Here is a 23,836-nt window from a genome sequence, read left to right as displayed (position 1 = left end):
AGGGAGGAGCAGGGCAGCGGTGCCGGCAGGAGCCAGCAGCCCGTGTTTACTCTGGGCCCAAGGCGGTGGATCCCAGCCCTTATCTCGGCCGCGCCGGGGCAAAGGGCGAGCGGGGCCTCATAAAGCACCCGGCTGTCAGCACGAGGGGGACCCAGCACTGCCCTGGGGGACCCACTGTGCCCTGCAGCACCCCTGCCCCAGAGCAGGGCTGGCTCTTCTTCCCCACAGCCTGGTTGTTACCAGGGCCCAGCTGAGGCATCCTCTGCTTTGTGTTGGTGTTGAAAGGGAAAAGAAACCGGGAAGGGGCAGCCAGGCCCTGCCTTGAGCCCACGATGCAGCCACCCCCACAGGCTGTGCCCTCCCAGCAGCAGGAGTGGGGACAGGGCTCCCTTCAGCCCCAAGGGAAGAAGGAAAGCAAGAGTCAGGCAGCAGCACAATAAAAGTACAAACAGACTTTATTTCAGCACAGATCCTGCAGTCAAAAGCCGCCCCAGGCACCAGGTTAGGAAGGGGCAGTCCCAGGGCAGGGGGCAGGGCAATGCTAAGGAAGGGAGCAAGGATAGGGGAAGACAGGAAAAGTGAGGTGCCAGGGCTGGCTTTGCTCCCACCCCCAGCCAAATCCAGGACTGGTGGTGGGGTTTGGGGTGCCTGGAAGGGCCCAGGGGGCTGGAAGGGGCGAGAACATGCCCCAGGAGTGACTCTGGATCCCGGTGTGGGAGCAGCAGTGGTGGGAGGACTGCAGGAGTGGCAGAGGGGCACAGGCTGCAGGACCAACATCTCCCCAGTGCAGGCAGCTCTCCCCTCCCCATCCCTGCCCCAAATCCCAGGGGCATCTCCCCACACATGGGTTGGGGTCAGAGTGAGTGAGGGAGCCAAGAAAGAGCCAGAGGCAGCAGCTGCAAACCAGGGGAGCCCTTTTATTGCACAGCCAAGCAGGGCACGTCCCCCTCCTCAGTGCCAAGGAGCAGGGAGGCAACCCCAGAGCTCAGCCCAACCCAGCAAGCAGGACCACAGGGCAGCAGGGAACAGGGCCTGGGGGCAGGAAAGAGCCCCATGGTGTCCCCTCTGCTCCTCTCACAAGCCCTGCAGCCAAAGCTAGGGCAGGGCCAAGTCCCAGACAGCCCAGACTGGGTGGATGAGGCAACAGAGACCACGAGTGGTGTCGGAGAACCATGCCCAGCTCAGTAGGGCAGCCCTGCTCCCCATGGAACACTCCAGCCTTCACCCAACCTTCAAGGAGAGCCTATTCCAGGAGCTAACAGAGCCAAGGGTGAATTTTGATCCCTCAGGGAAGCAGAGGAAGGGGTGACAAGAGGAGGCAGTAGACGTGGGAAGGCAGCAGCAGGCAGGAGGGCCGGGGCAGCACGGCCATGGCAGTGCTCCAGGCACTGTGACACCTGCAAGGACTGGCCCAGTCCTCTCCCCACCTCCTGCAAAAGGGGGTCCCCAGCTCCCAGGGGCCAGGGCACATCTCTGCTGGGCCACACTGCCTCACGTCTGTGCCAGAGAGAGCTCCTCCAGGCCCTCCTTCCCCAGCCGGTACCTGGCGAGGTCCTTGCGGGTCACCATTCCCACCACCTGCCACAAAAGGGACAGGGTCAGCCTGATGTGGACAGGGAGCCCACAGGCTCACACAGAGCCTGGGGACAGCGTGTCCCTGTGCCCTGGAGGAGCCCAGGCTGCTGGCACACAGCGAGCAGGGACTCACCTCGTTGCGATTGTCCACGACCACCAAGTGCCGCAGGCCCAGCGCTCGGAAGAGCTTGAACACGCGGGGCAGGGACGCCTCCTGCAAGGCACAACGGGCTGGGGGGGCTGCAGCACCCCCAGGCAGCCCCCACTGCCCACCCTGAGCCCTGGGGGGCTGTCAGGGGGCCCCTGGGCGTTACCTGGGGCACGGTGTAGGGCGAGGGGTTCATGAACTCGCTGAGGTCAATCATGCACTCGCGCTCGTCCTGGGACACGTGGATGGACTGGATGGGGGGGAAGCGGGGGTAGGCGTCCCGGAAATCCTTCAGCTTCAGCCGCCGCTGCACCAGGCTCAGGTTGGCCCTTTCCACAAAAACCTGGGCAGGAAAGAGAGGGCTGGGCACTGTCCCACAGAGCTCACAGGCACCAAGACAATGCACAGGGCCAGGGAGGGAAAAGGGCAGAAGGGTGGGACAGAGGGACCATCTGCAGAAGCACAGCCTGTTGTCCACTCACTCAGGGTTTGTGAGCCCAGAGGGGTGCAGGATGGTGCTGGGGTAACCCCATCACTCCCCTGGGTGAGCTGAGGGAGATGACAGGGACCCTCTGCCGGCTGAGCAGGGCAGGCAGCAATGGGCCTGAGACAGGACTGGGACAGCAGACACAACCCAGAGTCTCTAGGCAGCATCACCCACCTTGTGCTTCAGCAGGACGATGAGCTGGGAACGCAGGATCAGCCCCCGCAGCCCTGCAACCTGCAACAGGCACCGTGGGTGAGGTGAGGGTCCCCACTGCAGCCAGCCCCCAGCTCCATCCCCTCCCCAGGGACATCCAGCCTGCCTGTGTGGTGTCGGGGTTGCTCTCCACCACGGGGAAGCCGTTGTGGTTGGAGGAGGTGTCACTGAGGATGTCCACGACCGTGCCCACGCGCTCGATCCTCCGCAGGCAGGTGACAGGAGTGCTCATCACCTCCCTGCAGGGAAAGCTCTGGGTGAAACACAGCCCCAGGCAGCACACACTGAATCCTGCAATCACACACTGGTTTGCTGGCAAGGGACCTACAAGCTCATCTCATTCCAAACCCTTTCCATGGGCAGGGACACATTCCGCTATCCCAGGTGGCTCCAAGCGCCATCCAACCTGGCCTTAGACAATTCCAGGGATCCAGGGGCAGCCACAGGTTCTCTGGGCACCCTGTGCCAGGGCCTCAGCACCCTCACACCCTAAATATCCCCCCCATCATAGTTCACACCCTAAATATCCCCCCCAACACACGACTCCGCAATGCTGATGCTTCCTCAGCCCCCAAAAGCTGTCAGGGAGAGAGGAAGGAACACACTGCAGATCACATCCCTGCTGGGGAAGAAGCTGAGCTGTGGTACCAGGGGACAGCAGGTTCCTGCAAGCAAAAGGTCACCACCTCCACTCCCAGCTCAGGCCAACGTCGGGGTGCAAAGGCTGCTGCCACAGCCATGCCCAGCCCACCTACCTGGCTGTGAGGGAGTGGGATGTCACTGGGGCCTCCCAGTGCAGGAAGGGGACACTCTGCAGCTGGATGTGCATGTCATACAGCCCCTGCAACAAGAGCCAAGCCATCAGGAGAGGCCTGGTGAGGTGGCAAAGGCCACAGCCAGGCAGCAGTTCATCCCTTAGAGCGAGCACGTGCCTGTCCTGGCCCCCCATGGCCCCCCAGCCCTGGGGAGCACAGCAGCCCTCACCTCCACAAAGTAATCTCCCACAATCTTTGCTGTCATCAGCACCAGCATGATGGGGAAGCCATAGGTGACGTTGCCTGTTGCCTCCATCATGATGACAGTGAGACTCAGGGTCATCCGCACGATCCCTCCTGCCAGAGGCACCCAGGGGGTTTAGAGGGGCAAGGAAACACAGAGTGAGGGCATCACAGAGCACCTGAGGGCCCTGCAGCTCCCAGTGACCCCCAAGTGACCCACACAGAGTGAGGGCTGTAGCTATGATATTTTCTGAAAAATCCTTTCTTTAGGATTTTTTCTCCTGAGAAGCTGAGAGGCTTCAGGAACAAAATGTAAACAATGATTATCTGCTGCTGTGGAATGCAACAGGTACATCTGTGATTGGTGTCATGTGGTTGTTTCTAATTAATGGCTAATCACAGTCAGCTAGCTTGGATTCTTTCTCTGAGACACAAGCTTTTGTTATCATTCTTTCTTTTTCTATTCTTAGCTAGCTTTCTGATGAAATATTTTCTTTTATTTTTTTAGTATAGTTTTAATATAATATATATAATAAAATAATAAAACAAGCCTTCTGAAACATGGAGTCAAATCCTCATCTCTTCCCTCATCCAAAGACCCTTGTGAACATGGTCACAGAGGGCATCACAGAGCACCTGAGGGCCCTGAATCTCTCAGTGACCCCCAAGTGACCAACACAGAGTGAGAGCATCACAGATTCAGGGCCCTGAATCTCTCAGTGATCCAGGACTGCCCTGGGTGAGCCCAGCCCTCCCTGTGCTGGGCAGGGTGATGAGGAAGCTGATAGCCAGGCTCCAGCTGGGAAGGAGCTGTCAGGGAAGCAGGGAGTACTTTTTCCCATGACATCTTTACCCCTGTGCCATGGGGGACTCACCCAGCTGTGCAGCAGCTCCCATCAGGGCATACTTCCCAGGATCAGCCCAGATCTGAGCACAGGAAAGAAAAGGAGCCAGGTCACCTGCTGGCTCCAGGGCATTCAGAGACAGTCAGCAGAGTCCTGGCCCCCAAACCCCCTCCAAATGGGGAGAGCTGCCTGAACAACCCAGCTGCTGGCAGGGCTCCACTTTAACATGGGGAGGCCCAGACCCAGCTCAGGAAGACACCAAGCAAGGAGCCAGCCCACTTCAGAGCTTCCAGCCAGCTCCAGGCACGCTGCCTGAGCCTGCCCCCAGCCCAGCAGCGAGGGAGGAGGGCAGGGTGCCAGGGCTGCCCAGGCAGCACTCACCGAGCCCTTGGTCAGGTAGGACAGGGAGATGCCAAAGAGCCTCCCCCAGGCTGCCCCGATCAGCAGCGAGGGGATGAAGACCCCTGCAGACACCGTCAGGCCATAGGTCCAGCAGGCCAGGAAGAAATACATCAGAGTGAACATGCCCAGTGTCATGGGGTTGTAGGAACCTGGGGACAGAACAGGGTCAGTGCTGGTCCCACAGCCCAGGGGACACTGTGATGGGCAGCAGCAGCCCCACAATTCACTCCCACTCCCAGCAGAGAGAGCCCCCTCTTCTTGGGCTGCACCTCCTGCCCTGGCAGCACAGGCACAGCCCTTCAAACTGGCTCTCCAGGTTATTTCTGCCCCCTCCAGCACCCCCCACCCAGCCAGGGCCATCCCAAGCCCTCATATCCCATTCCTCCATCTCATGACTCGTCCCCTCCCAGCCCTGTGGTTCCCAGACTCCCATGGTGAACTTCAAAGCCCCAAGGGAGGGACTGCCAGGGCTGAAGGACAGGGTTGGGAAGACAGAATCCTACTGCCAGCTTTGGGATCAACTGAGCAGGGCATGTCCTGCAAAGTCCCTCCCATCCTGCAGCTTCCACAGCAGCTCCAGCCAGTGCCAGGCTGTCCCACAGCACAGGCTGTGCCACCCCAGTGAGACCTGCTGACCCCACAACCCAGCTAAGTGCTATTTTGGGATTACTGAGCAGCCCAATCTGGTTTGAACAAGTACTTTGCAACCCCTCCTTCAGACAGCAGCCTCGAGCCAGGGAGGAGCCAGCACTGCAGGAGTAGCCCCAAGCCACAGGATGGACATCTTGGTCATCTCCTGGCTGCAGGGGGCCAAGCTGCACCCACCCCCTGGGCTGAGCATCTCTCTGCTGGGCACACAACTCAGACTCCACAGCAGGCAGAGGAGATGCTGGGGTTACACCAGGTCCAGAGAAAGTGGAGCTAGAACCTGGGAACCATTCTGTATTTCTCAAACAAATTCAAAGCCCAAGATCCACCTCCACAACCTGCCCAGAAGGTAAAGTCATTATGGGGCAAGTGGCCCTGCTGATTAAGAAAACATCCCAACAACATTTCCAGGACGGACCTCAGACAGACAGCAAGGGTCAGACACACTCCCACACAACTCAGAAGCAGCACAGCCTGCAAATGTGCACGACCCAAACCAGGTCCTTGGCTCCACAGCCCTTTGGCTGAGCTCAGAGGTGTCAGCAGGCACAGCACCCATCCCTCCTCCTTGCACCTCTGCAGCAGTGTTCTGTGAAGCCCTCAGGGGCTGATCATGCTCTGCCTTGTCCCAGCAGGGGCCAAGGCACACATGGACCCTCCCTGCTGGGTGCACTGACCTGGAGGGTCATGGAACAGGTTGACCACACTCTTCTCAGGTGTGTTGAAGAAGGCAGTGGCCATGGAGTTGTACTCTCCATCAGCACAGAAAAGCTGAAAAGGCAAGATAAGAAAGGGTTGGAAGTGGCAGGGAAGGCTGGGGGATGTGTGCCAGGGAGGAGGCAGCTCTGGGCAGGGAGGACACCCACAGCATCCTTGTGTCTCCAGCTCTGCCTGCATGGGAGGCATCAACTGCGAGGTGCAGTGCCCCAAACCCAGCAGGATCTTGTCTCCCTGCTGAGCCCCCCACCCTGGATGCATTCTGCAGCAGGTCCTACCTGCAGGGGATATGCCACAGAGCTCCCCTGGATGGGCTGGCAGTCTCTGGAGCAGTAAATCATGACAAAGCCCACAGTCGCTGTCACTGCTGCCACCAGCATGGCCTCAACCACCTGCAGGCAGGGCCTGTGGATGTACCTGTGGACAGAGGAGTGACAGTGGCACCCAGGGCCGTGGGCAGCACCAGCACAGCCTGGCTGGCCATGTCACATCAGGCACATGACAGTCTGGCTGCCTCTGCTCCCTGCCCAGACCCTGCCAGGCTGAGCTGCTGCTTGAAAAGCTGCTGACAGGTAATGGCTGGGTCACACTGGTCTCAGCTGGTTTTAGCAGCTCTCTCCCTTCTCTTGGTCCTCTCAGAGCACATGACAGTCAGGTCTGCAATGCCTGCACCTCTCTGGGCTCTCCAGTCACTGGAGGGAAATATTTGGCAGGGTCAGAGCAGTGCTGGGATGCTGGGGGTCATAGCCACAGGCAGTGAGAGGCATGTGGCACCTTTCAGGAACTGCTGCTGCTCACATTAAATGAGAGATTCCAGCCTTGCTGCATGTGGGAATGCCACTTTGAGGGACTGCAGAACCCACATCAATCCCCTTCATCACCTGTGGGCTCTTACCTGATCCGGAACATTGTCAGCCAGTAATTGAGGGCATTGAACAGGGCCCCGAGGATCCCACCTGCAAATGGGAGAGAGGAAAAGCTCAGCACACAGGGCCAAGACTGCCCACCACACAGGGAACCTCTGCAGATCATCCACAACCCATCCAGAGTGACCAGCAGCACATGTGGGTGCTGTCCCTGCAGGACCTAGCACCAAGAGGAGCCTGGCACCAGCAGCAGGTGCCAATGTCACAGTGCTGGCACCAGGCAGGCAAAGGACAGGCCAAATCCATGGGGATAAGGGCAGCTCACATGGCAGCAAGGGGCTGCCCAGGCCTGCAATGCACTGACCCTGCTCAACATGGGTTAAAGGGGCTTGACTTTGCTCCTGGGGCTGGGCCAGGATCCAGCTCTCATCCCTGCACAAGCCCCACAAGCAGCTTCTGCTCCAGAATTTAATGGATTCCCCATTTTCCCCAGGAAACTGGACACCAAAGCCTTTTAGAGCCAGACAGAGAACAGAGGAAATTATTCAGATTAATCAAATGGAAAGAGCAGCATTCTCTTACCAACCACTCCCATAAAGATGAAGATAGGAATTTCCTGGATTGTGTATCCCATTTTCTGCAAGCAAGAAAGAAGTGGGTTTCACATCTCCTGGCCCATCTGCAGTCCCACAGTCAGTCACTGACTGCTGAGACAGCACAACTCTGCCCCAGAGCTGAAGAGAAATTCCTCAACAGCCCAGAGCTGAACAGAAATTCCTTCTGCTGGGGCTGGTGGAGCTGAGATGTGTCCAGACCCCACTGCCTGCTCAGGCAGAGCCTGCCTCAGCCCCTGGGTGAGGTTACAGACAAACTGATGTCCCCAAAGCTGCTAAGGGCTGTGTCTAACCCCTCCCCATGGGGAATACCTGTGCCTACCTCGCTGTCAAATCTGCCAAAGTTGATGAGCCCAGGGCTGGAGAGATCCCAGGCATTGCCATGGTAAACACTCAGGACAGAGTTCAGAGTGAAGGTGGAGATCATGGAGGCAAAGAACTGCAAGGAGATGCAGCCCAGAGTCACTGCCAAGTGCCCCAGCCCCATTTCCTCACCACATGCCCCAAACCACCCCCAAGGCCCTTGGGCAGGGCTGGGTGCTCATGGTGTGCTGGGGACAGGAGGTCACATTCCCTGTGGTGGCACTCTGGGCAGCTTAGGCTGACCAGGGTCTGGCTTCTCCTTTTGCCTCTCTGTTGCCCTGGGGAAAGGAGCTCAGCCAGGCCCAAATTCAGCCCCTGAGGAGCAGGGCACAGCAGAGGAGCTGGGATGCTGGAGCAGGGGTGGCAGGGCACCCAGAAATGCAATGCCTCACACCAGACCCAGCAGCTCTCCACTGCTTTTCAGCACTTACAATTCTCCACGTCAGGAACTGGTTCCAGAAGGAAGCTCCTTCCTCCAAGCTGAACAGGACACCCCCTGCAAACACAAGATACAACATCTACACAAGGGAATGTGCCACAGCCCCAGTCAAGCACCCAGGCCATGTGCCCACACTGCCCAGACCCTGTCACAGGCAGGCTCACCAAGCCATCAGTGAGGCACTGACCACAGCAAATCCCACTGCCATGCTCCACCCCAGGGAGGCAACATTTGGGATCTGAGAGAGATGAGCCCCTTGGGCAGGGCCAACACCTGCATGGCCTGGCAGAAAAACTTGGAAGGTCCCTGCAGTGCCCTGTGCAGATCCCAACAGCTGCCTCCAAGCAATTGGGAGCAACCTCCTGAGGAAATCCATGTCCAGGCACTGCTCAGTGCCAGAAAGCACCAACTCGAAATGAAATAAACCAGACTCAAGACAATGTGAAGTTCAAAATACTAGACTAGAAATTTCAACATCAAAAATACAACCAATCTCACCCTAGAAATATCTAAAATAGAAGATACCAGAACAAAAAAATCAAACCACAAAAAATACAGCTTCAAAGCAAAGTCAACACCTTACAAAATTACAGCAGTTTTTAAAAGATATCAATCAAGTTCAATCTGTTCTAAGAATTACAAATTATAAACTTACTCTACTTTTGAACATACCTAAGAGAAGACCATAATATCAAATCTCCAAGAACTTTAACTTTGACCTTTAAAACTCCAAAAACCCTTAAAAAAAATCACTGAAACTCTTAAAAAAACGCCAAAAAACTAAACACATCATTGTACTCATAAAAAAACAAATTTTCTCAGTGTTAAAAGAAATACAACTTTATAATCTCATATTTCAGTAAGACTCTTCTCTAAAAAATCCTTTGTTAATATAAAATAAAAATAATATAAAAATAAAAATAATATAAAAATAAAAATAATATAAAAATTAAAAAAATACTAAAGAATCCTTTATTAATAATAAAATAAGACACAGACCCACGGGAGCACCAAAGGCGGCTGAGACGCCGGCGGCAGCTCCAGCTGACACAAAATCCCTCTTCTCTGTGTCCCTGCGGAAATACTCAAAGATCTGAAACAGGAGAGAGGACATTTTTAGGGCTGGCCATGGCCTTGAGCTTAGGCAAGACCCAGGGGATGACAGGGATGATGCCAAGCCACCAGTGGGAGCAGCACAGAGGGGCACCAGCAGCACAACCCCTGGGAGCTCCACACCAACCTTGAAGTCTCGCTTTAAGGACGTGGATCTTCCCTGGGAGATGCCAGCAGCAATCACGGATCCAGAGTGAATCATGGGTCCTTCCTAGGGGCCAGAGAGCACAGTCAGAGTGGGGAAGGAAGAACAGCATGGCTGGATGCTGCTCACCAGCTTGCAGTCCTGAAGCTGGATTGGGAGCATTTCCCTCAGGGAAATACAGACCCTGATGTTTTCCCCCTTCCCATCCTGGAGGTGTTCAAGACCAGGTTGGACAGAACACTGAGCAATCTGATCTAGTGAAAGGTATTTCTGCTCATGGCAGGGGTTTGGAACGAGATGATTTTTAGGATCTCTACCAACCCAAATCATCCCATAGTTTTATGAAATCCTTATCCTGCCATGTGCCTCCTTTGCCCACCTCCTATGGAAACAAGTGTTTCCCTTGCCTGCCTTCAATCCCAGCAGGCCAGAAAGGTCCCAATGGGGCACCCACTGCTCCCCATCTACTGTTTGCAGGGACAGCCACTGATGGACAGGGGACTGCTGCTCTCTGCCCTCAGCCAAGCCACACACAGGCTGGCATGGTGGCACCACGTGCCCCAGGGGCTCCTTGGCCAGCAGACACCCGGGAATAACACTGGGAAGTCACCACAGGGCCCCCAGCACAGGACCGGTGACAGGCTGTGACACAAGTGCCAGCAGCAGGGACCAGCACATCAGCAGCACTTTGTGCACATCACCTTCCCAACAGCCAGGCCGCCGACCACCGAGAGGATCACCCCGCAGACTTTGATCACCAGGGTCTGCACGGGAGAGAAGGACACGGCATGTCACAGGGGTGCCACACAACAGAGGACACAGCATGTCACAGGGGTGGCAGAGGAACAGGGCCATGGCAGCCACAGGGGACACAGACCCAGTGGGCCCCAGGCATGGCAGGAGCCAATGACCCCAGGGAACTCGTGATTCTCATCCCCACCACTGTGGCAAACAGGGTTGGTCAATTTTCTTCTTGGCCAGAGCAAATGTCTACCCAAAGCTGCTCCTCCCAGTACCAGGGCAGGAGATTTAACCTCTGGGCACTGGAGGGGAAATTATGGAGCTGGGAGCTCCTGCCATGCCACAGGGTGGGCAGGGACCACTGCAGGACCACACAATGTGCCCAGGCCATCCCACCACCTCCTGCTTCCTACCTTGAGCCGGACAACATGAGGAATCTTCACGCCATTGAGGTAACATTTGATCTGGGGAATGCCACTGCCAGCTGCCACGGGCTGCAGGGAGCAGGGAGAGCTGTCACACACAGGGTGGGGACACAGCAGCCACCTTAGCCCTGTCACACAGCACACCCTCAGGGTGGCTCTGAGGTGAGGCCAAAGCTTATCAACAGGCTCTGGAGATGGGCTTGAGGGAGACACCCACTTCCTAAGGGCAAATGTGCCAAGGAAAAGGAGCTGGATGGGTTCTTGGGGACACTGAGGTGTTCCCCCACCCTGTCATAGTTACAGAAAGGTCACACTTGGTGGCCAGAGAGAACAAAGGCAAAGCCACAAGGAAGGCACTGTGGATTAGAGTGATCCATAGGGACTCTCAGACTCTGGCTCGTCCTCCAGAGGCACCCAGCCAGACTGGTCAGGGCTGGTGCTCAGGTACACCCAACACAGAGAGGCTGAGCTAGGGCCAAGGCTTGGGAGAGCTGCACCCCTGCCCAAGGCTGGAGCACAGCCTCTGCCCCAGGCTGCCAGCACACCCCAGCAGCCTGCCAGCCCCACAGAAACCCCACAGCACAGCTGGAGCCAGCACTGAGGAGCTGGGGCTAGCAGGAGCCAAACTGGCAGAAACACATTCACTGGTCACAAAATTGTGCATGTTTTGTGGAAACATGACCCTGCTTTGCCCATGTAAAAAACCCAGAGAACAGTTCCAGACTCTTACCTCTATGAACGCAACGATCAGAGAGCCCACCATCACCACGCTGGCATTCAGGGTGGCCCAGAGTAACAGGGAGAAAGAGAGGCCTCCTTTGGCTGTGAACTTGTCAATGTCTGGGGCAGCAGCTCAAGGAAAAGCCAGCATTGCTTGGGTACCATCCCTCCCAGCACAGCATCTCACAGAATCACAGGGTGACATGGGCTGGATACCACCTTAAAAACCATCCAGCTCCAACCATGGGCAGGGATGCCATTCACAAGCCCCCTGTCACTTGGAGTACCCAGGGCAGCTGAAATGAGCCTCCTCTGTCACAGCAGTGCCCAGGCACAGCTCAGCCCTGCAGAGCAGCAGAGTCTGTGCCACCACACTGGAGTGAGGAAGCGCTGCTCTGTTCCCCCAGGACCCCTCTCACAGCTCCCAGAGATGCCAGAGGTGCCAGCAGGCAGTGCTGTGTGAGGATACTGTCCTTCACCACGCGGTACTTGAGGCCAGCCAGGTTCTCCACCACGATGTCGATGAAGCAGGCGACGAGGCCGGTGAGGATGCCGATCATGGCGCAGATCACCCAGCGCTTGATCTCCACCGTGCGGAAAGCCTGGAGGGCAGGAGCCCTCACAGCCTGCTGCCAGCCAGCCTGGCACCCAGGGCACCCCAGCACACCTGCCACCATCCCCAGCACGCTCCCAAGCCCGGGAAGCTCTGAGGAGAGCCAGGGAGCACCAATGCTGGCTGACCCAGCGAAGCCTGAACACAATTTTCTGATTTTAAGCAGTGCTCTTGTTCCTCTGTGGGATCTCTAAGGTGCTTTTCTAGCTTGCCTGTCTCTATTAGGCCCATCCTCCTGGGGTTCCTGCTAGGGTACTGATTCCCAAATTCCCCAGGGCAGATGTTTCACATGATTCCAGAAGTCCCTCTGTTCAGGGACCTGTCCCATGCCACCATGTGCACCCAGATTAGCTCCCACTCCAACCACCTCATGCTGGGTCCTTGATCCTGTGGTTTCACAGCTTGTCACAAGCTGGTCAGTGCCCATAAACCCACCCCAGCTCCACCTAGGCTTTAAGCACAACCTCCTCTGCCCAGAGAAGCCCCTGGGCAGGGGGAACAGCTTCCCTTGTCCACCCCAGCTGAGATGAGCTGTGGGCAGCCCAGCAAGACTCACTGCATGGTTTATCCTCCTCTCCTCCTCCAGGAACAGCTGGTTTTCACTGTTGTCATAGTCCAAGCTCTAGTTTGGGGAAGGGAGATGCTGTTATTGTCTATGATCAGGTGAAGAGACCCCCATGCTGGGAAGTGCTGCCCTCAGCCCCTCACCCTGCTCTTGTTACCATTTTCCTTCCTCCATTCCACCCCTTCTGCACTGAAACCACCCTCATGGGGCAGCTGTGAGCCCTGGCCCCTCACACCTCACCTGCTGCGCCCCAGAGGGCAGACACAAGATGGGGCAATGGGCACCTACCTCGTACTTGAGTGACAGCAGCTTCTCATTGTGGGGGATCTCGTTGGGGCGCTGCCGAGGGACCTCTGTCTCCTGTGGGATGGGATGCACAGCTCAGGATGGTCAGGTCAGAGTCCAGCCCTCCCATCCACATACAACTGCTGGTTTAACTCCTTCTGATGCTCAGGAGATGCACAGAGGAGTGCAGGTGCAAGCTGTCTGGCAGGCAGGGATCTGGGATGATTTTCCACCACTTGGCGCATGTGTGGGATTTAAGGCAGCTGGACCAGGGGTGCACCCTCACCACATTAACCTGGCACTGAACACAAGCAACTCCATGCCCTGGTGGAGGGCAACCTTTCACCTCAGCAGGAAATTCCTTAGGCCAAAAGCAAGGAGCTATTTCAAGCAAACCCATGTGTTTGGGCAGAACCCAAATTCTGTTTCCCAAACGCCTCTGACCGTTCCCAGCTCCGAATTAGGGCATTTCCTGAGGATCCCAGAGGGGCCCTTGGGCCAGCAGCAGCTGAGGTCACCCAGCCCAGGAAGAGGTGCTGTTAAGGGGTCCCAGTAACAGGGGCCCCTCTCTGTGCCACTCACCAGCTCATGGATGTCCTCGTTGAGGTCCACATTGCTCAGCTGCCCAATGCGCAGGAAGGAGGAAGGAGTGAGCTGGGGACAGAAGGGGAAATGAGGTCAACTCCTGAAAGCACTTCAGATCTCTCAGGAGGATGGAGCAGGGCTGCAAGATGCTCGTGCTCTGTCTCCCTCACTGAGCTCTGCCTGCCCCCCAAAATGCAGCACCCTGCTCTCAGAGGACACACTGAGGAGGTGGCATCCAACACCCTGGAGGGAACCAGAGGCAGCAGCAGCCTGCCAGGGTTTGGGTGAGCTGCTCCAACCTGTCAGGAGGCAGAGCCAGCTCACCTGGGGAGTGCCAGCAGCAGTGGCTCACTGGGGACTGGGCCACCACCAGCCCCTGGCACTAACAATCCTGTGCTGAGCAGCACGTTCCACACTGCCCTGGGGCTGGGGAGGGACAGAGCCCCTGCACAACGTGCCACCTGCACGGCCACAAGCTCACCACGACGCGCCCTCAGCTGCCAGGCCCAGCCAGCAGCAAGGGGACAGCTGAGGACACATCTGGCTCTGCCATCTGCTCCATGGAGCGGTCACCAGCCAGGAGAGGAGCACATCACGTCAGTGTTTGTCACCCCCCGAGCAGCTGGGACCAGAGGGACAGCCAGGCTGGCTGCCAGCCAGGAGACACAGCAGGAAGTGGGCACACTGCTCCTGCACAGCCCTGGCGACTCTGGTGTCCCTCTGAGCCAGCCCTGGTGCGATGCTGGGGAGCAGCATTTGCATCTCCCTCTGGGCAGCAGCTTCTCCTTTCACTGGTGATCACTCGGGGTTTTCACTGTGCAGTTGCATAGCAGGGGAGTTTTTTCACTTTTTGGGCACCTCTGTCTCCTGGATGAGGCAAGCAGGGGCTTGGGCTGCAGTTGAGCAGTGCCACAGAGGACCCAGCTGGAGCAGGCAGGCTGCTGTCACCCCTCCAGCCCCACAGGGATCCAAGCATGTCCCCAAGAACAGCCCAAACACCATTCCTCAGCATTAATATCTTCCCCTCCAGTGCCTCACCCCTCCCCAGCTGCCAGGTTAAAGAACTGGAGGATACAAGAGGGATGGGTAAGGACAACAGCAGGGCTCTGGCCTGTTGGTGTCTCTGCTGGCAGGTCCCAGACCCAGCCCCTCGCTGCTTTAATCCCCCCAATCCCGTCTGGAACGTGAGGCCAGAGCTGCTGCTGGGAGCCCTGCACTCACTGCAGAGCAAGAATATCCCTTTGTGTTTGCAGCCTGACCTATTTTCCCATTTTTCCCTCTGCTCCACATTCCCCTTCACTCCCTGACCTGCAGATGGGTTCTGCCCCAGCTTCTCAAACCCTCTCTGGTGCCCTTTAGCCCCACACTGCTCCATGCTGCCATGGCCACACACTGCTTTGGCAAAACCAGTCTGGGCTTTGCTTCTGCTCCATGATGGCTCCACACTCTCAGTGATCCAGGTGAAGCCTTTTCCCAGCAGTCAGAGCAGACCACAGTGGATTTCTAAGAGCTGAGTACACACAAAGCTGTCACCTCCCTGAATTTAGGGCCATGAGCTGGATACAGGAATTGCCTGATCCAGTGCCCAGCTGCTCTGAGGTCCCAGCCAGGCCCCCACCATCCCAGGGAGAGGAAAGGACACATTGTCCCAGGGACAAAGCTGCCACCTTGCAAAGGAACACACCCTCACCAGGACTGAGGAAACACAAGGATTCAAAGCTCCTGTAGGTGCCACACATCCAGGGCAAGATCAAGGCAAGGGGATGGAAAATGTCACTTGTGATGCCATGGGGATCTCCCAGGGGATGCCATGTCCCTTGTGTAAGGCCTCAGGCAGGACCAGCCCTTCAGGGAAAATTCTCCCTCTGTTAGCAAGGGGGTCTGCAGACACACCAAATGTGGCTGAACCAGTGACATCCCACCCTGTTCCCCCTTCCCTGTGCAGAGAGCAGCCAGGGCACAGCGGCTCAACTCCCCATTGACTGAGCACCAGCAGGACACAGGACAGATGGAGGGAAAGGAGGAGCAGTGGAACCTGAGGCTGAACTTGGACAAGCAGCACATTTTTAATATCCTCCCCCCGAGTCCTGGCACCCCTGTGGCATCTGCGAGCAGAGGTCTGGCTCCTGTCTCACCACCACAGGATCACATGCCAGGAGGGCAGGAAAGAGACACTTCCAGCAGCACCCAGGAATGATAAAAGGAGAGATTCAGGCAGCCTGGAGCCAAGAGAAAAGGTTATTTGTGCACAGCTCAAAGGCTCCCTGAGCAATGCCTTCCTTGGGATGTTTTCAAACTCAGCCAAGGCAGCTGCTGATCCTGGGGATGTGTGATGTTGGTGTGACTGGGCTGTGACCATCTCCACATAAAAACAGGCACTGCTGCCAAAAGCCAGAGGGCACAGAGGGGTTAACAGCTCTGCTCCCCCAGGAGAGGCTCTGGGACACTCTGAGCCTCACTCTGCCAGTGGCACATGAGCAGCCAGCCCTCAGCCCCTTTAGGTGGTAAAGGTAATTTCATCCTGAGCTCTGCAAAGAGATGTCTGGAGCCTTGGTCTGAATTAAAATAAATTATCATCAGTGTTGGTAGCCAGGAATGTTGGCAGGCAGGGCTGCTCCTCCAAGGGACCTCACCAAGCTACAGGGGAGCCCCCAAATGCAACAGAGGCAAATACAAAGCCCTGCACCTGGGATGGAGGAGTCCCAGCGGTGAGGAAGCAGCTCAGTTGAAAAAGCCTTGCAGAGACCTGGAGGGTGAGGGAAGAGGTGTCAGTGGCACAGACCTGGAGGGGAGGTGGCCAACGCCTTCCTGGGGGGTGCCAGACCCCTGCCAGGTCTGGGAAGGGATCCCACACCTCCACCTGGCACCTGCAATAGCACACCTGGGACTTGGCACCCAGTCTGGGCTTCCTGGGACAGAAAAGACACAGAAAGTGAGCTCAGCAAGAGGGGTTGGAGCCCATGGCAAGATACACAAGGAGAAGCTGGTGCTTCTCAGGGAGCTCTTCATGCCATCTCCAGACACCCAACAAGGGGTTACAGACAGGACAAAGCCAGACTTCCCTGAAGCTCTGCACTGATGGGACAAGGAGCAGTGGATAAACTGCAGCAAGGGAACTTTTGCTCGGATATCAGAGCCAAAGTTTCACCCTGACAACTGAACTTGGGACCAAACAGGGTGCAGAGCAGTTCCCAAAGCTCCTCTGGGTGTGTCCCTCAGGGATTTGCTCTGAGCAGGGGCTGGACTGGAGCCCCCTCAGGGACTCCTGAGCTCCCTTTCCCCTTTGTCATGCTGGCACCCACTCTGAGAGCAGCAAGAGCAAACTGAGGATCAACCTCAACATGAAAAAATCTAGCAGAAGATCTCAACCACCACCTTCCAACCATGCCCTGGATGCATGACCTCCATGATCCAACCCTGGCTGTGGGATCCCCATGGTCCAAACTGGGGTATCCCCATGATCTAGGCCAGGCAGCCAAGCCGTGCCCCCCAAACATCGCTCTGGAGACCCATCAGTAGGGTCAAATGGGCTCCACAGGGATGAGCCAACCTCCTCCCAGCAGGACAGGACCCAGCATGAGGAGAGGCCCCAGGACACTGTCCCTTGTCACCATCCTGCGCTCAGTAAGGAACTGGCAGAACGTGACTCTCCGTTATCAATGAGATAAAGCCCAGCACAGACCACAGAAGCTGTGGGAGGGAAGGAGGAGGATTTCCAGCCCCCAGGGCCCCTCTTAGCCACAGAACACTCTGCCCCTCATACCAGCCTGGTGGAAGACTCCAGGCTGTGTCACTGGTGTGTCACCAGCACAAGGACCCTGTCACCTGCTCTGGCAGGGAATAGGGGAGATGAGCTGCAGGGCTTTTGAATCCCCCTCCTCTGACACACAGCCACAGCTGGGACAGGCTGCAAACCCACCCAGCATCATCCCCAAAATGCCTCACAGCAGGACAGAACAGGGCTCCTCACCTCCAGGCTCATAACAGGGGAGAAAGCACCAGAACACTCTCCAAGGTGTCACCACTTGGGTTTTACTTTTGCTTCCAGCTCCTGCTGCCACTGCCAGGGCACAGCTCCTGCCTGACCCTCACCTCCATGAGGATGGGAAATGCTGGCTTGCCCTGGCCTTTCCCCTGGCACAGGAGCAGCACAAGGATGAGGCACTGCCACACTCCCCAATGGCCTGAGCAACCTGCAGAAAACTCCTGAAGTTCCCGTGCTGGGGGAGGCTCCTGCCACCACCCCAGGGCAGTGGCTCTCCAGGGCAGTCACCCCCAGGCTCTCAAGGGCAGCCTCTGTGCCAGTAACCTGGTCTGTGCAATCTGCAGCCCATCTGCCAGGAATCAGGGCTCCCCCAGCACTCTCACTTCCCTTTTTCTGCCTCCTCTCACCAAGATTTCTTGATTGCAGCCTGGCCACTAACTTGAGAGCAAAGAACATGAGACCAGCAACATCCAGAGATGCAGAATAAACACACAGGGGCTAAGAAGGGGCAAAGAAGGACACCCTGCCCAGCAGCAGCCTGGTTTTCATGGTGGTGAGTCCTTGCTGCAGGCACTCTTTGAAGCAGGAGCTTCAAACCAACCCCAAAGTCAAGGCACTTCAGCAAAAATATCTTTGATGGTAGCAAAGGAGAAATATTCTTCCACAAAAAATGGCTCATGATGGAAATTGGCTGCTCTTACCAACATTTTCCACCCACTTCCCAGCCTGAGAACCAACACACGTGGCTGAGGGGAGGGACAGCCCCCAGCAGGGACAGTGCTCAGAGATACAACTGCCTCTCAGTCCTTGCTCATCCTGATCACAGTCCCCACCATCCTGGAAACGGCCTGGAGGAGGAGGATGAGAGTGGAAATGAGATGGAATGTTGGAAGAACACAGGATCCCAGGACAAGGCAGGGGACAGGGACAGGATTGCTGCTCCGTTGGGACCCTGTTCTATCAGATTCACATCAGGCACCTTTCAGGCAAGGCCCTGGGTAGGGAAACTCATTCTTTGGTGCTAAAAGGTGCTCCAGGCTCCAGAAAACCCTGAGAGAGGATGAAGGCTTGGCCAGCTCAGCCCAAAGCAGAGCAGACCTCAGGACAGGCCCCTCACAGCCCCAGGGGTGTTCATCCAGCCTCTCCTCACCTCCCACCCAGCAGAACTCATCTCAGTCCCTCTCAGCTGGCAGCTGCAGCCCCGTGTTTCCTCTGGGCACCTGAAGATCACTTTCATTTCCATTTAACAAGCACGTGACAAAGGGAACAAGTGATGCTAGGGGACATTTTTACTGTATTACACAACCCAGGTTTAAACCTCCCCTGAGCTAAGCAGCTCCAGCCTCTCTTTGTCTCTCCCCCAGAGCTGTCCTGCCTTCCTGCTTCAATCCACATGACTGGAAGTCATCTGGGGCACAGGGAGAGGCACTGCCCAACACCAAACCACAGCCCCAGCCCTACAGGGACACCCCAGCTGCCACTGCCAGGGGCACCTGTGCTCTGGAGCTCCAGCAAGGTGCTCCCTCTGCTCCTGGCCAAGGAAAATGCCACCAGTGCCCTGTCACAGCTGGGACCCTGCCTGCACTGTGCCAATAAATCACATTGGCAGGGCTGGGTGTCCACTCCAGCTGCCCCTGCTGTGCAGGCCTCAGGCACTTCTTCCAAACCACCAGGAAAAGCCTTTCCCAATGACCCCCAGCCATGAGATCTGCTTAATCCCTGCTCTAACACCCTTCAAACCCCCAGAACTCCCTGTGTGCTGTAAATATACAAGGTTCTGCTGCACTGCCCAGCAGGATTACTTTTATTTTCACCCCAGAGCAGCTGCCAGGGCACAGCTGCCATTCCCTGCTCCCAGAGCACTCACAAGGCTCTCCCAGCCTAACGAGCCCTGCATTTCCCTCTAATTAGCTGCTGTTCTGACTTGCCCAGGAGCAGGGCAGCACAGGATCGTGCTGGGCCAGACATCCCTGCTCACAGCTGCCACAATCCAGCACTGTTCCTCCCTATCCAAGCTCAGGCCTCCACAGGAAATTCCAGGATGCCACTTGGAAGCAATGACTGTCCCACCTGGTGCTGGTACAAAAGTGCTCCATGGTCCCATCCACAGCCCTCCCACCCTCAGCTTCACTCTGGACCAGCTGCTGAGTACCTCAGTTTTCTTCACTGAGCTGCAGGAGGGGGAGAGAACACCAGGCCTGAGGGCACACTGGAGAAAAGTTCTGATCACTTAATTAGCCCAAATTAACATGGAAGAAGAAATGGAAGGAGAACTTGGAGGAACTGGGCTCCCTCTGTGACATGGCCCATCTTGGACCTGCTTTTTGCCATTGTAGCTCCATCCATCCCACAGGACACCCTGCACCACTCCAGTGTTGGAGTCTGAGCCCTGTCTGGTGATCAGCAGCATGGCAGGCATCAGGCTCTCATAGAAAGGCATTTTTAAGAGAAATTCATTTACATGGAATTACAAATTAATTTTACATGGACAGATACAGACAGAACAAGGGGGAAGGGCATCAAACGAAACAAAAGGAGGCCAGATTAGATGTCAGTAGGAAATGAGGGTGGGCAGGTCCCGGCACAGAGTGCTCAGAGAAGCTGGGGCTGCCCCTGCATCCCTGGAAGTGTTCAAAGCCGGGTTGGGCAGAGCTTGGAGCAGCCTGGCCTAGTGAAGGTGTCCCTGCCCACGGAGGGGTAGGACAGGATGGGATTTAGATCTCTTCCAACCCAATCCATGCCGTGATTCCCGGAATGAGGAGCAGCCCCGGCGGGCAGGAGCCGGGCCCGGCTCAGTGCACGGTGCTGCTGCCAGGGACCGTCCCAGGGCGGGGGATCAGCAGGGATGGAGCTGCTGGGCACTGACTCAGCCCCAGCTCAGCTTTTCCCCCGTGAGTGCCCCGGCCATGGCTCCCCCCGGTTCTGCTTTCCCAGCCCGGAGCGACCCCGACCGCCCCCGCCCAGCCCCGGGGCAACGAGCGCGTTAAACACAACGGGGGAGGGAGGAGGGGGCGCACACACGGCCCCGACCCCGGCCCGCGGCCCCGGCCCGCTCCGTGCTCCCTCCGGCGCGCAGCCCCCGCTCCCGGGGGCGGGACCCACCTGCCGGCCGCTGCCCGCCGCACCCGGGCCGGAACCGTTGAGCAGCGGGGTGGTTTCGCCCGCACGCCCGTCCTCGTCGTCGTCGCGGTCGCGGCCGGACCAGGACACCTTCTTGGCGACGTTGGCCATGCGGGGCGGCGGCGGCGGCTGCTCCGCCGGGCCTGCCCCGCCGCGCGGTCATGTGACCGCCGCCGCCGCCATCACGTGCCCGGCAGGGCGGCCGGAGGCGCCCCGAGGCACCATGGGAGTTGTAGTTCCGGCGGGGGGGCCGCTCCCGGAATGGATGGGATGGGAATGGATGGGATGGGATGGGATAAGCTAGGCTAGGCTAGGCGAGGATAGGATAGGACAGGATAGGGTGGGACGGGCTTTGCGGGACCCCGGTGGCGGCGGCCTGAGAGCTTGCGAGGCTTTGCCCCATACACACACCCGGTCCCCGGGGAACACGGGGCTCCGGGAACGGCTGGAGCCGACGCTGCTGCAGGTCTCCAGGCACAGAATTCCGCAGAATGTGCTTGGCCTTATGGAGCAGCGCAGCTCGGCCCGAAGCCCCGCCCCGCCGGGAGCCCGCGGGCAGCGGCAGCGCACGGCACCGGGGCGGCGCAGGCTCACCCGGTCACGGCTGCTTCTCCTGCTCCGATCAGCGGCAGGAACGAGCAGCGCCACCCGCTCGGGCTGCCCGTGCCGAGCAGCTCCTGCCCTGCTGTGAGCGGCACCGAGCGCGGCAGGGAATGAGCAGCACAGAGATAAATTGGGTTTCTCTAACTTTAGGAGCGTTTTAATAGGAGCCATGGGCTGTACATCCTCTGGGAGCAGGCGACCTCTGCCTTTGATCCCACCTCTGGCTGCCAAGACCCCTTTCCCTTTCCCCCCTCGGTGGTGGCGGTTCTGAGACCCCTCCCTGCTGGGTGTCCCATCGCCCCGGGAGGGTTCAGCTGTGCCGGGAGCGGCTCCGTGACCCCGCCGTGACCATTCCCGCTGCCAGCCTCGTCAGAGGCACCGACACGCCACCCTCCGTACCCCGCCCCGCAAGGAGGCATCGGCCAGAGTGAGCAGGGGCCCGCGGGGCAGCCCCCGCCCTGTCGCCATCCTGGCCACCTCCCCGGGCAGGAGAGCCCTTCTCCAGAGAGCAAACCCAGCCAGGTGACCCACAAAAGCTTCTGCAGTGCCCAGGGCCGTGCTGGGGCCGCGCTGCCCCCAGCCCAGCAGCAGCGAGCCGCCAGCGGGAATTCCGTAGCCCTGCTGGAAGCCGGAGCCGGCAGCCAGCAGCCTCCGGTCCACGTAGAATCGGTACCGGCCCTGGCCCGAGGACCAGGTGAGGCACAGATGGTGCCATTTGCCATCGAGGAGCGGCGCCACCGGGAGCTCCCGGGACTGCCCGTGCCCCAGGATGAACCGGGCAGAGCCGGGGCGATCCGCACCGCGGCCCAGCACGGCCAGCTCGCTCTGCCCGTCCCCGGTGCCGTAGGAGAGGAGAGCACCGAGGCGAGGGGCTGGCGTGGCCAGCCAGGCACAGAGCGACACGGCCCGCAGCCCCCGGTGCGGGCCCAGCCCCAGGACGGCCCCGTGCCCAGCGGAGGGCTCGGGGAAGAGCAGGACGGCCCCGGTGCGACAGGCGGGGGAGACCGGCACCGGGGCGGAGGGGCCGTGCCTGCCCTGTCCCGGCTGCCGGGGGGCTGGGGGCTGCTCCTGAGGAGCTGTGCTGACCGTGGGGAGCATCGCTGCCACGGTCGGGGGTGCTGCTGCTGCATCCTCAGGGCTCTCCTCGTCCTCCCCGGGCGCTGCCCCAGGCCCGGCATCAGCAGGCAGCCGGTGCCCTTCGTCCTGCCGGTGCTGCTGCCACCGCCGTGTCTTCGAGGGGCGAGGGCTGGGGGTGCTGCGGACAGGCTGCCCCGGGGGCTGCTGCTGCTCCGGCTGCCTGCCCCGGCTCCGGGCGGTGTCGGTGCCAGCCTCCACCAGCGCGGCCGGGGGGTGGGTGAGCAGGGGCTGCGGGGGGCTCAGGGCACCCACTGTCCCCTCCAGCCTCCTCAGCCTGCGCTGTAGCCGCCGGCCAGCAGCGGCCAGGCGGGCCAGCTCCGCACCCAGGGCGGCCCGGGCAGCGTCAGCCGCCTCAGCCTGCTCCGCCAGCGCCTGAAAGCGTCCATCGATGTTGTAGGAGATGTTGTAGTTGCTGGCGATGCTCTGGAGATGGTTCAGCGTCACGTCCTGCAGCCGGAGAAACTGCAAGGGAGCGGGATGATGTGGGGCGAACCCATGGCCCCATGCCGGTCCCTGCCCAACCCAAAATGCTGGGTGCCCCCTGGCACAGGCTGGCAGGGCCCCCGTCCCCGCCCCGGGCACCCACCTGCTCCTCCAGGCGCCGCAGCCGCAGGAGCAGGGGGCCGGGCCGGGCCAGGGGCGCCGGGGCGCGGGTCAGGCCGCCCTGCAGGGCAGCAGCGAGGACCAGGCACAGGGGCAGTGCCATCCCCGCCATCCCGCCGCCGGACGCGTTCTGCCTGCATGGCAAGGCCGGCCCCGGCCCCCGCGGTGTCCCCCCGGGCAGCCTCCGCCGCTGATGAGATCCGCAGGCACCGCTGGCACGGCCCCGCACCGGGGCTCCCGGCTCTGCGGGGGCGGCTGGGCCCGGCCCTGAGCTCCCGGGGCTCCGCGGCTGGGGCCGGGCCGGGGGGCTCGGCTGTGAGTGGGGAAAGGTGTGGGGGATCCTGGGCATGGGGCTGGATGTGTGGCAGGGGGGGACAGGATGGTCAGTGCCGGCAGGACAGGGCAGGGGGGATGGAGTGGTCAGTACTGGCATGACAGGATAGGATAGGACAGGGCAGGGCAGGACAGGGCTTGAGAGGACGGAGCAGTCAGTGCTGACAGGGCAGGGCAGGACAGACGGAGTGGTCAGTGCCGGCAGGACAGGACAGGGCAGGACAGGACAGGTCGGTCAGCGCCGGCAGGACAGGACAGAGCAGGACCGGTCGGACGGAGCGGTCAGTGCGGACAGGACAGGGCAGGGCAGGACAGGACAGGTGGAACAGAGCGGTCAGTGCTGGCAGGACAGGACAGGACAGGATGGAGCGATCACTGCCGGCAGGACAGGACAGGGCAGGACCGGCAGCACGGAGCGGTCAGTGCCCTCAGGACGCTGCGGTGCCGCAGGGCCACCACGAGGGGGCAGCACGCGCGCGCAGCAGCGCCCAGGTGGGCGGGGCCTTACAGCAGTGGGCGTGGCTTTAATGCTCTGCCGGCGGCCCCGC

At 59.0% G+C, this 23,836-nt stretch overlaps 2 protein-coding genes across 2 annotated transcripts; both read right to left on the bottom strand.

Moving 5' to 3' along the window:
• Window positions 1–437: 437 nt before the first annotated feature.
• CLCN7 (chloride voltage-gated channel 7) lies at window positions 438–20,763 on the bottom strand. The gene is made up of 25 exons (XM_054270803.1): window positions 20,595–20,763; window positions 13,505–13,576; window positions 12,926–12,997; window positions 12,629–12,694; window positions 11,929–12,061; window positions 11,470–11,579; window positions 10,728–10,808; window positions 10,275–10,337; window positions 9,556–9,639; window positions 9,315–9,408; window positions 8,308–8,372; window positions 7,836–7,952; window positions 7,482–7,536; window positions 6,929–6,989; window positions 6,312–6,450; window positions 5,994–6,087; window positions 4,648–4,817; window positions 4,297–4,348; window positions 3,408–3,535; window positions 3,179–3,264; window positions 2,530–2,662; window positions 2,385–2,444; window positions 1,890–2,066; window positions 1,709–1,789; window positions 438–1,578 (listed from the first exon to the last, which is right to left on the bottom strand). Exons 1-25 carry the CDS (start codon window positions 20,721–20,723, stop codon window positions 1,492–1,494), a joined length of 2,409 nt encoding a protein of 802 aa, XP_054126778.1. The 5' UTR covers window positions 20,724–20,763; the 3' UTR covers window positions 438–1,491.
• An 821-nt stretch (window positions 20,764–21,584) lies between these two features.
• Window positions 21,585–23,067, bottom strand: PTX4 (pentraxin 4). Its single transcript, XM_054271163.1, has 2 exons — window positions 22,939–23,067; window positions 21,585–22,814 (listed from the first exon to the last, which is right to left on the bottom strand). The coding sequence occupies exons 1-2, from the start codon at window positions 23,065–23,067 to the stop codon at window positions 21,585–21,587; spliced, it is 1,359 nt and encodes a 452-aa protein (XP_054127138.1).
• Between the last annotated feature and the right edge of the window lie 769 nt (window positions 23,068–23,836).

This window comes from Melozone crissalis, unplaced genomic scaffold (assembly GCF_028551555.1).
Source record: "Melozone crissalis strain CALT ecotype California unplaced genomic scaffold, PUWL_Pcris_2 ptg000012l_1, whole genome shotgun sequence".
Lineage (NCBI taxonomy): Eukaryota > Metazoa > Chordata > Aves > Passeriformes > Passerellidae > Melozone > Melozone crissalis.
This window is presented reverse-complemented; position numbering and strand designations above follow the sequence as displayed.

Coding starts and splice junctions, on each gene's coding strand:
- CLCN7 (XM_054270803.1), bottom strand. CDS start 20,723: ATGGCCAACGTCGCCAAGAAGGTGTCCTGGTCCGGCCGCGACCGCGAC. Junction 6,990..7,481: donor CATCTTTATGGGAGTGGTTG/GTAAGAGAATGC, acceptor TCCCATTTGCAG/GTGGGATCCTCGGGGCCCTG. Junction 2,445..2,529: donor GCAACCCCGACACCACACAG/GCAGGCTGGATG, acceptor TGCCTGTTGCAG/GTTGCAGGGCTGCGGGGGCT.
- PTX4 (XM_054271163.1), bottom strand. CDS start 23,067: ATGGCGGGGATGGCACTGCCCCTGTGCCTGGTCCTCGCTGCTGCCCTG. Junction 22,815..22,938: donor TGCGGCGCCTGGAGGAGCAG/GTGGGTGCCCGG, acceptor GCTCCCTTGCAG/TTTCTCCGGCTGCAGGACGT.